The sequence below is a fragment of the Sminthopsis crassicaudata genome, chromosome 5 (assembly GCF_048593235.1).
Source record: "Sminthopsis crassicaudata isolate SCR6 chromosome 5, ASM4859323v1, whole genome shotgun sequence".
NCBI lineage: Eukaryota > Metazoa > Chordata > Mammalia > Dasyuromorphia > Dasyuridae > Sminthopsis > Sminthopsis crassicaudata.
The window spans coordinates 22,129,703-22,141,253 of NC_133621.1; the positions used below are offsets into that span (position 1 = coordinate 22,129,703).

The 11,551-nt window shown below is 34.9% G+C and overlaps 1 protein-coding gene across 2 annotated transcripts in view; it reads right to left on the reverse strand.

The window, feature by feature from the left end:
- Nucleotides 1-11,551, reverse strand: part of RBMS3 (RNA binding motif single stranded interacting protein 3) — a 1,412,069-nt gene that overhangs the window by 829,224 nt on the left and 571,294 nt on the right. For both annotated transcript variants that reach the window (XR_012482314.1, XM_074267882.1), the window contains exon 5: nt 3,697-3,870. Coding sequence is in view for 1 of the 2 variants with exons in the window: in XM_074267882.1 (XP_074123983.1) it covers nt 3,697-3,870 (174 nt within the window). In the remaining variant the exon portion in view is untranslated. The remainder of the gene's footprint in view (nt 1-3,696; nt 3,871-11,551) is intronic.

Below are 11,551 nucleotides of genomic sequence, written 5' to 3' on the forward strand. Positions count from 1 at the left end.
GTTCTGGTCAAGAGTTCTTTTGGATGATGTGAACACACCACACTGACCAATCCATCAAAGCAATTATTCACTGTGACAGCTGCTGTGAATTGACCCAGATTGTAGACATCAAACTAGTTCAGAAAAGACATTTGGGGAGAGAGGTCAGCATAGGAAAAATGAGAGATGGGAACACCAAACTGGATATTTTAAAAAGCAGTTGTAGTTTGAAAAACCAGTCATTTTTAAGAAATTGGATTCAATGATGCTGGGGAGAGAGTACAAGAGCTGGAGTCAGGAAAACCTAAATTCAAATTCACTTCAGATATCACTAGCTACCATGAGCCTGAGCAAGCCACTGAACTTCTGTCTGCCTCAGTTTCCTGATCTGTAATAAAATGAGGATAATAATAGCATCCATTTCCCAGGGTTGTTGTCAGGATCACATGTACTGTTAATTGTAAAGTGCTTTGCATAGAGTCTGATTCATAGCAAATGCTTCATAATTATTTAATAATGATCATGATGATGATAATTATTAAGGTTTCTTGTTGGGTAGTTACGTGGCTCAGTGGATTGAGTGATCAACATGGAGTCAGGCATTAGTTCCTTAATTTTTTCTTTACAATACCCCACTTTCATTCGTTCATCAGTTCACTTTCATTAGTTCGGATCTGGCCTCTGACGTACTTGCTGTGTGATCTTGGGCAAATCACTTCCTTCCTCTCAGCTACTTAATTTCAAACAAATCCAAGTCCATTCAAAAATTCTATGAATCTGAGATTATAAATATGGTGTGGAGACCCACTAGTTATGTCTTCAAGAGTAATAGATGAAGTTGAGACTCAGAAAGGTCAAGTGAAAATTACAATCAACTATTAAAAATAGTTTTTTTATTGTTTTTTTTTTTTCCCTGAAAGCATGCTAAAACTGAAAGTATAGCATTCAGGGTCATTTTAAAAATGTGGACTTAACTTTTATTTCCCTTTTTACTGCTAGAGTTTAGTCCCAATAGGTAGAACTGAAGCCTATGCCATGACAAGGACAAATGTTTAATAAGAATCTACCTTGAGGATGAAATCATTTCAGCTTGGCTAGACAGAGTGTAATTATCCCCAGTTTGTAAATTCTATAATTAGCCCAGTTTCTTAGAAGTGAATGCTTTTAAGTCATGGATTTTGTAGGAAAAATTCAAATGCAACTCTAAGAATATAACATATGCATTTCTAATAATATTCAGTTGGAGTGATTTTTATTTGATATGTCATCACTTGGTTATTCTTGACATTGAAGTGGACGAGGGTGGCACAGGGGTGAAAAATAGCAGCAGCCATGACTTGCTGACATGGGCAGCCTTAGGGCAGGAATTCTTAACTTTTAATGTGTCATGAATCCCTTTGGCAATAGGGAAATGCCTATGGACCCCCTTCTTAGAAAAAAAGATGCTTTTACATGCATAAAATAAAATTCATAAGCTTACAAAAGAAATATTTCTATTGAAATATATTTATCTTTTTTTTTTTAATTCACTGTACCCCAGGGTAAAACCTTCTGCCTTAGGGTATATTCATAAGCACAAAGCAAGGTCACCAACCTCATCATCTCTAGTGAGAAAATGGAATTCAGAGAAAGAAAGATATGGAATGGCTTAGCAAACAATTAGCTGATCATTTTATATACTAGAATGGCTTAATAAAGATTGCTCATTAGTTAAAAGCACCTCAAATTTATTTCAAGGCATTGCTCTTTTAAACAGAGTTATGAACTTAATCTCTAAACAACAAATAAGATGGCTCTGACTTTACAAATATCTCTGGTCTTTGTTTATTTTTGAAGGGCCATCTCCTCAGTTAAAAGTAGGGCAGGACCACTGGGGTTTTACCCTAAGGCACGCTTTCTCCTCTTGGTGTTGGCCCCCTAAATGGAAATATGTCCCTCCCTGTTAACATATCACTTCTCATCTGAACTCTTCCAACAGTCTTCTAATTAATCTTCCTGGCTTGTCACTTCCCACTCTGCTCCATCCTCCTCTAAGTCCAAAAGTGATTTTTCTAAAGCATAAATATGACCATATCATTCCCATCCTTTCGAATAAACTCCCTATTACCTACAGGATCAAATATATCAAATATAAACTTTAATATATATATATATATACATATATATAATATAAATATATATAATAAATATACATATTTATATATGAATAATATATAAATATAAACTTTTGTTATTTAAATCTTTTCATAATCTGTTCCTTTGTATATTTCCTTACTCTCTTCCACTTACAGTAGAAAGATCCTCAAATAGGCTACTCTATTTCTCATCTCCATGCTCTTGGACTGAACACTTCATATCCTTGCAATGCTCTTCACACTTAGGCACATCTCTTAGTTCCCCCACCTTCTTGCAGACCACAATTCACCTACTTTCCTGCTTCTTTCAGCTGCTAGTTCCTTCCCTTTGAGATTGCCTTCCTTTTATTGTGTGTTTATATACAGATATGGGCATTCATATACTTACATATGCATATGTTTACATGTATTGTATTTTATGTACAAATTTGCATATATTTATTTATTTGTTTATTTACAATACTTGTGTAAAGAGGTATACCTGAGGATACAGGCATGAATATGCATAATGCATACACATCCACATGTGTGTTATATGTATAATCTATATATAGATTTTGATAGAGAGCTACACACATATACACACATCTAACTATCTGTCTGTCTATCTATCTATCTATCTATCTATCTATCTATCCATCTATTACATCTAATTCCTCATCTGTTCCCCACTAGAATGTAACCTTTTTCAAAGATGAAACTGCTTTTGTCCTTTTTGTTTCCCTAAAATCCAGCAAAGAGCAGAGTCTGGTACATGCTGACGGAGCCATAGAAATAGCTGTTATTGCTCTACATGGCCGGGGAAGCCATCTTAGTGAATTATGAATCTGAAAGAGCCAGCCACTCAATGATATGTATTTGAAGTTTCCACTATGACTTAATATCATCCTGAGAGCCCTCCTACCATGAACCTTCCACCACTGTTGATTATAGCCTTATGATTATGTAGCCTTCCGCTGAACTCTTTTTAACCATTTGCATTAATAACCCAAAAGGGTCAGCTCTTCACCTTGTCCTGAAAGGCTGGCACATTTGGTATTGATCATGGCTAAGCAAATATCAGGAGGGTCTTCTGTGACATCAGAGTTCATCCTCACCAAGTCTAAACAGACTCCTCTATGCCTTTTCCGAGGCTCTAACACAAATAAACACAGAAGTGATCTGCTCATTACCTAAGCAATGGCCTGGAGGGACAGAGGAAAGTAAATCTAGAAACAGGTAATTACACAGCTACCTTCCACTCCTAACCTTCCCCTCCCAGGCCATCCCTTTGACATCTTTTCAGCAATGATTTCACATTAAAGGTCAGACACTTTTCAGAGAGGTCACTTCATTTAAACATTTAAGCATTTTCCTTTAAGAAAAAGAAAAAAAAAAGAGTTTGTCCTAAGAACATTCAATTTACATCCTCTTGACTTTGAGATAATGGATGGGAGTGGAAGGATCCAACAAATGGCTAGATACTGAACCAGAAAATGTCTTTCTTTCTGAAGGAACAATACCAATTACGTGCCTGCGCGCGCACACACACACACACATGTATACACACCATGCGCACATGTCCAAAAAGTCAGTGACTTACGGCAGGGTGTCCAGCACAGTAGGTGTAGCTGGCATGGGACTGGTAGTGCAAGCTTGCTCTTGGAAAGGTATAGCTGTTCCAAGCAGGTTGGCTGCTGTTCCACTGGGAGCTGAAGCCGGGACTCATGGTCACTCTGGATTTACTGTTTTGGTATGTTCTCACCGTGGAGCTAGACTATCAAGAAAAAAGAAATAGCATGTCAAAAGAATTCTAGCCATCCACAATCTGACTGGACTGAGCAATATGAACTCCTGAAGCGATAGTTAGCATTTATATCAAGCTGAAATCTATGGTTTGCAAAGCACTTTTTATACATTACCTCATTTGAGTGTCCCAACACCCCTAGGACATAGGTGGTATTTTATGCCCATTTTATAGAAGAAACTGAGTCTGAGAGATTTAACTAACTTGTCTATACAGCTAAGTGTCAGAAGCAGGATTGAAATCCAGACCTTCTAGATCACTACTCAGTCCCTCTACCTACTGTTCCACCTGGATACCTTGATCCACCTGTGATCATCCTCCCTAAGATTTTTAAGAAAGGGGGAAGATTTACTGGGTAAAAAGAGAACATCCCATCTTTCTGTTTGGAGTGAGTCCGGATCACAAAGTGCCAGGACTAATTGAAATGGATAGGATCGCAAACAGTTTTCTCCAGTTTCAACACAATTCCATCGTCTAAAAATGAGATATGGTTTAGTGATGCCTAGAAAGGTGACATTTTCAATTATAAGAGCATTCTTGCTTCCCTCTTCCTTCTGTGGAAATTGACTAATACTTTCCCTAGAATGCAATAACCAAAAAATGGAAGAGTTGGCTAGGATAAGATTAAGGAACATAGCGGACTGGTGGGGTCTGGCTGCTCTCCTGGAAATGGGGATTTCAAATTATCTGAAACCTTTTCTTCTCCCCTTAAAAGGATCAGCAGAAATCAGAAAAAAAAGTCCAAAGTGCCTAATATCCCCCTTCTCTGCTTGCTTTTTTTTCCTACTGTTTCTATAAAATGGGGATAATAATAGCATCTTCATCAAAATGTGGTTAAAATGATCAAATGAGGTAAAGTATAGAAAGTTATTTCCAATCTTAAAATGTTAGCTATCACCATCATTACCACCATGACCACTGTTGCCTTCATCATCATCATCACCATCATCATCATCATCACCATCATCACCACCATCATCACCATCATCATCATCATCACCACCACCATCATTGTTGTCGTCATCATCAACATTATTTATATGAAAGCAAGGCTAAGAAATACCACTCCTATACTGCTAAGATTATTCCATTATTTATTCTTTGCCTAAGGAAGCATAAAGGAGCACAGAAGGATGATTGTGCTTGCTCAGTACCTTTTTGCTGAAATATCTACAGTACAGACTGATATTGTTTTAGAAGAAAGCACTTGTCAGTGTCTCCCGGGAAAAGAACTGTTTTCTCAAATAGATAAAACTTCAAATTAGTTCTGTTTCAAAGGCTGAGTGTCCCAAAAACTCAATTAGGTAAAAAAAAAATAGTTGATGCCATTGTCATTAGCATGAGTAGGGAAGGGGAAATGGGTGTTGATACATTAGGTTAGAATTGGAGGTATTGAACAACTTCAGGAAGCTAATATTAGAATACAGTTTGAGTACCCTATGGAAATTAAAAGAAAAGTAACTCCTTCATTCAGGGATATTTTTATTTCATTTCTAAAACATTTACTAAGTGTATACTTATAATTGCTAAAACATTTACTAAGGATGTATGATAGGTGAGGCTGAAGTTTTGTGCCAGATTCTGGGAATACAAAAATCAAAATAAGACAGCAAGAGGAGGAAAAGAAGAGAAGGAGGAAGAAGAAAAGGAGGAAGAGGAAGAGAAGACAGATAAGGAAGAAGGAGAAAAGAAAAACAAAGAAGAAGGAAACAAAGAAGAAAATGAAGAAGAAGAAGAAAAGGAGGAGGAGGAGAGAAAGAGAATAAAAGGAGAATTGAAATGAATTTTGTTTCTAAGGCTGAAGAAAGAGAAGAAAAAGAAGGGCCATCTAGTGAACAAGGTGAAAATGAAAGAAAATAAGTTCTTTTACTCATTATACATTTTCTGAATTTTAATTAAAATCTCTACTGGGCCCTGCCTTATCAGAAATTTGAAATGTAAATTAAAGACAGAAGAAGGAGCAGAAGATAGTTAAAGTGACAAAAATAGGACAAAGGAAAAAAAGAGAAATAAGGGTAGAAAAGAGAAAATACCTTCAGGGTACACGTGACCAAGGTTTTTAGGGAAAAGAGAAGTCACCTCTTTCAGATGATGGACAACTAGATTTTGTTAAAGAATCAAGTAAAGACAGAAATATGGTGCAGCAAACCCATGAGAGAGTACAGATTGAAAATATTAAAGATATTTTATGGATAACCTTAAGATGAACATACACCAGAGGCTAATGATCTGAAGGAACATATATTTCTTAGGAGATACAAATTGTTAGAAATGCTCACTGAAATAGAATAGCAATGCTTCTCCATGACAGTTGTAACATTTGGGTATGCTCTGCACTATAATTAATGTATATCATGCTTACAATTAATTATGGGTGATAGACACAGAAGCTGTACTCTAACTCACTGTTTGCTTTGCTTTCGTTGCTTCTGTACATTCTATAATCATGTTTCTGTTGGACTTTAGTCACCTAAACATGCCAGTTTGGTTTTTATTCTCTTGAACTCTACCTGAGAATAGGCTATATTTTTGGAAACATTTTTAAAGTTCCAAGTTAATTGATGTATATATAGAAAGAGAAAGAGTCCAGTGTCTTAACTAGAGCATTGGGTTTGGAGTCAGGAAGACCTGAATTCAAATTCTACCATAGGTACATAGTAACTGTGGGAGCCCAAACAATTCATGAGCTCTCTGATTCCCCATTTCTTCCCTTTAAAAACAAACCAAAAAAGGATTACTGAAACCTCTTTATCACTTGTTATGGTGAGGATCAAATGCATTAATATAAAGTTCTTTGCATACCTCACTAGATTACATAAATGTCAGCTATTGCTATTGTTGTTGTTATTGTCATTATAGAAATTTTTTTTATATTACAGAATTTATAGAAAATGTTATACTATAGAAAATATTTCTTCTCTTTTTTCTCTTTGTTTTTCTTTTGTTTTCTTTTTTTCTTGTTTAAAGTCAGTCTAGAGACAAGGAACTATTGTTGATATTATCCTTTTGCATTTAATTTTTGAAGAGTATTTCGTGAGTGATTGCAATTTTTAGTTGAATAAAAGTATTGGTTTGGGAGTACTCTTTTTGCAAGTTCCCTGAAATGATCATCATCCTCATCTTCTTCATCCTCATCAATATGGACTTGTGATTTCCTTATTATAGAGAACTCCTAGGGAAGAAAATTCCCTTGATCAATGTAGATCTCCACAGTTTCTGCAATTCGTCTTAATGAGCTTCCTAGAGCACTAAGAGGTTAAGTGACTTTCCAAAGTTAGAGAGCTAGTATATGTCAGAAGGGGGACTTAAATCTAGTTATTCCTGGTTTTGAGACTAGTTCTCTATCATGTCCCTCTACTTCCTTATTCTTATTGTTGTTACTATTACCGGTATATTTTTATGTTTAATGTAGGTGAAAAATGGAACCAGGACAAGTTGCTATTTTGCTATTATTCTTTTGTGTCTTCTTGAACAGACTGGTACCCAGGGGATTAAGATGAGTGATTTTATATAACTGAATGTTCGTATGGGCATGCAGGCTTAGCTTCTGAAGACTCATTGAAAACATCCTAAGGGCAACTCCCACAATAAACAGGATGACAGGAATGACGTGTGCTTCTTCCTTTTCACGCACAGTTTGGATTTCTTTGGATTCTCAGGGATGTTGTGACATTTGCATTTATAGTATAATTATTTGTTTGTTATGTGTTAGTTTGGAAAGAGTCATAAATCTCTCATGCTTGCCATATCACAGAATCACAGAATTTGAAAGTTGAAAGAGATCCTAAGAGCTAGTTAATATAACCATCTCCAGTAGATAATCAACCAATCAATCAACAATATACTAGAAACTATAATAGGATTTTGAAATATAAACATAACGAATGAAATAATCCCTATTTTCAGGAAACAAACATGCACATAAGGATAAAATAATATTTGAACAGCAAGTGAGTAAATGAAAAGCAGATAAATTAATTAAACTCAAGGAAATTTGCTTGAGTTTCATATCAAAATCATCTAACCTGTTACTTGAAAATCTCCGAGGAGAAGAAACCCAGTACCATTCTAGGTACTTCAACACATCTTTGGACAGCTCTCATAAATAAGGCGTCTAGATGATGCAGTGGTTAGAGTGCTGGCCCTCAAGTTAGGAGGATCAGAATTCAAATCCACCCTCAGACACTTAATACTTTTTAGCTGTGTGATCTTGGGCAAGTCACTTAACCCCAACTGCCTCAGGGGAAAAAAATAGGAGATTTTTAGTGACAACAGTCTTCATCTGATTTCTTTTCTACTTTCATCAAGTTCTCCTGATTCTAAGGTTATGAATCAAACAGAACAATCTAATTTGTCTTTCAAGTAAGAGCCCTTCAAATATTTAAGTATAGCTTTCTCCTCCTTATCTTTCTCTTCTTTTTCTCTCTAGTTCCTTCAACCCATTATCATCTAATGGATCCTCAAGGCCCTTCTGCATCCCCATTATCTTCCTTTGGATTAAAATGAACATTAGAATTTCCTTAAGTCTAATGAGGGCAGAGTGGAATGGGATGATTTTTCTTACTCCTGGAAATGATGCATGTTTTATTTAATGTAGCCTAACATGATCCCTTTTTTGACTGCCATATTACAGTTATCTCATATTGAGTTCATAGTTGACTAGATTCCCCAGGGGAAAGAAATTCTATCTCATCAAACATTGGCCATTTTACACTTGCAAAACTCTTTGTACATAGACTCAAGACTTTGTATTTGTACCCTGAATTTTATCTTATTCTAATTGGTAACTGTATTTTATCTTATTCTAAGAAAAATATTAATCCACAATTCTAGCATCTCAAGATTCCTTTGGATCCTGACTCAGTGAATTTGTTATCCTTCCCATCATCATGGCCCCTGCAAGTGTGATAACCATGTCACTTAAGGCTTTGTTCAGATCAATGATAAAAATGTTTACCAGTGCACAGATCCATGGGACACTCTGCCACTCCTGCCATGATTAATAATGAACTATCGATGATGACTCTGTGAATCTAATTACCTATCAAGTTTTGAAATCTTCTTAATTGTGTTATTGTCCAGTCGTTAACTTTCTATCCTCTTCCCAAGAATACTATGACAAGGTAGATAGAACCAAGATAACAAAGAAAAAGCAGGGACTCCCCTGATCTCTCCCATATTCTCCTGCAAATACATTTAAAATAATGCCTCAAAACAAATTTGGGAGTGTTAGAATCCACAAATAACAATTTTTAAGCCTGAGACAACTTAGAAAGTCAGCAGGAAAGTTCTCATGTAAGGGTGGTAATGGTGCTCCATTTCCAGCTCCAGCACAGACCATACCTCAGAAAACTAAGAGCAGGACTTAGGAGCCACTAAATCAGAAGTGGCAGCAGTAGCTTCCAGAGCTTAAGGGTGTTAGACAATTGAAGAGAAAGAGATTATAGGGGATCATGTTGCTGGCCCTAGGGACAGGACTTTGTCACACTGCTCATGCTAAAATCTGGGTGGCAGTCCTAGGTGGTAGTCCTGGACTTAGGAGGAGCACAAACACACCAGAGCTGGTATCTTAGAAGCAAAGTCCTACTTTAGTAAAAAGTTAAAAGTCAAGAAATAAACCAGAAAAAAATTTGAGCAAACAAGAGAAAAATTATGGCTATAGAAAGTTACTATGGTGAGAAAAAAAGATTAGAACACACATTCAGAAGACCACACAATCAAAACTTCTGCATTAGCCTCAATGAAAAATATGAATTGGTCAGGAAAGAGCTCAAAAAGGACTTTTTAATGAAGTAAGACAGGTTAAGGAGGAAAATTGAAAGAGAAAAGAGAATGATGCAAGAAAACAGGGGAAAAAATAACAAGGTTGCTAAAGAAGGTACAAAAAAAAGATGCCAAAGAAAATAACACCTTAAAAACAAAATAGTCCAAGTTGTTAAAAGAAGTAAAGAGAAGAGTATCTTGAAAAGCAGAACTGGTCAAACAGAAAAGTTACTATAAAAGCTCACTGAAAAAATGTTTTAAAAATTAGAATTGTACAAGTGGAAGCTAATAATTTTATGAAACATCAACCAAAAGTAAAACAAAATCAGAAGAAGGAAAAAAAGGAAGAAAATGTGAAATATCTCATTGGAAAAAAGTTATCTTATTCTACAAGAAAATAGGAAGAAAGCAAAAGGGAATAAGAGGTAGATACAAAAGAAAAGAGGACAGATTGGTAGAAATAAAAGACATATGTAAAATAATTTTGAGCATGTACAGGGTAAAAGGGGAGAGAGTGATATAAAGGGGGGAAATAGAATGGAATGAAATGTACAGAAACCATAACTGTAAACAAAATTAACAACAAGATTCTCTGAAAAAAGATCTCATTCCTCAGATATATAAATGAGTCAAATTTATAAAAAATAAGAGATATTTTTCAACAGATAAATGATGAAAGGAAATGAATGGCAGTTTTCAGACAAAGTAATCAAATCCATCTATTATCATGTGGAAAAAATGCTCAAAATTACTATTAATGAAATACACATTAGAAATTATCTAAGCTACCACTCCATATCTATCAAATTACCTAATATAACAGAAAAGGAAAATAAAAAATCTTGGAGTGCTTTGAGAAAGTAGAGACACAAATGCACTTTGCATCCTGTTCTATACTGATTCAATAATTCCTTAGAGGTATTTGAAACTATGGCTAAAGAGTCATAAAAAACCCATACACTTTAATCAAATAATACCACTACTATATCTGTACCCCAAAGAGATTTGAAATAAAGGAAAAATTACTTATAGGGACAAAAATATTTATAGTAGCTTTTTTAATGTTAGCAAAGAATTGGAACGAGAGGGAACATCCATCCATCGTGGAATGGCTAAAAATGTTATTGTATTATATATGATTCTGATGGAATACTATTTTGCAATAAGAAATTATAAGCAGTATGCTCTCAGAAAAAAAAACCTAGAAAGAATTACTGATACATGTTAAATTAGAAGAATCAGGAGAATGTTGTACATAGTAATAGCAATATTCTTTAATGATCAATTGTGAATGATTTAGCTATTCTCAGCAACACAATGATCCAAGAGAATTCCAAGACTCTTGAAGGAAAATTCTGTCTATCCAAAAGAAAGAACTGATGGAGTCTGAATGCAGATTGAAGCATACTTTTTCTTTCCTTTATTTTTTTCTTGATTTTGTGGCTATTTTACAACATGACTAACGTGAACTTATATTTTGCACAACTTTACATATATAACCTATATCAAATTGCTTGTCTTCTTAATGAGTGGGCTTTGGAGACAGAGAATTTGAAGCTCATATTTTTAAAACAGTGTTAAAATTGTTTTTATATGTAATTAGGAAAAAATAAAATATTAAATCATTAAACAATAAAAATAAAATACTATAAAAAAGAATAGTATGAGAAAATATGAAAAACTGGCAAACTCAAGGCTAAATTTATTTCCAGCATCCTCTTTTCTCTTACTTAATAATATTAAAAAAATGAGGTTTGTCATGGTTTTTTCCTTGACAAATCTACACTATATTTGCAGATCCATCCCATTTTTCTAGCTCATCATTAACCATTTCTTTAATGATCTATTGATTGTATTTTTCTGGGTATTTTGTGGGTTTTAAATCTTG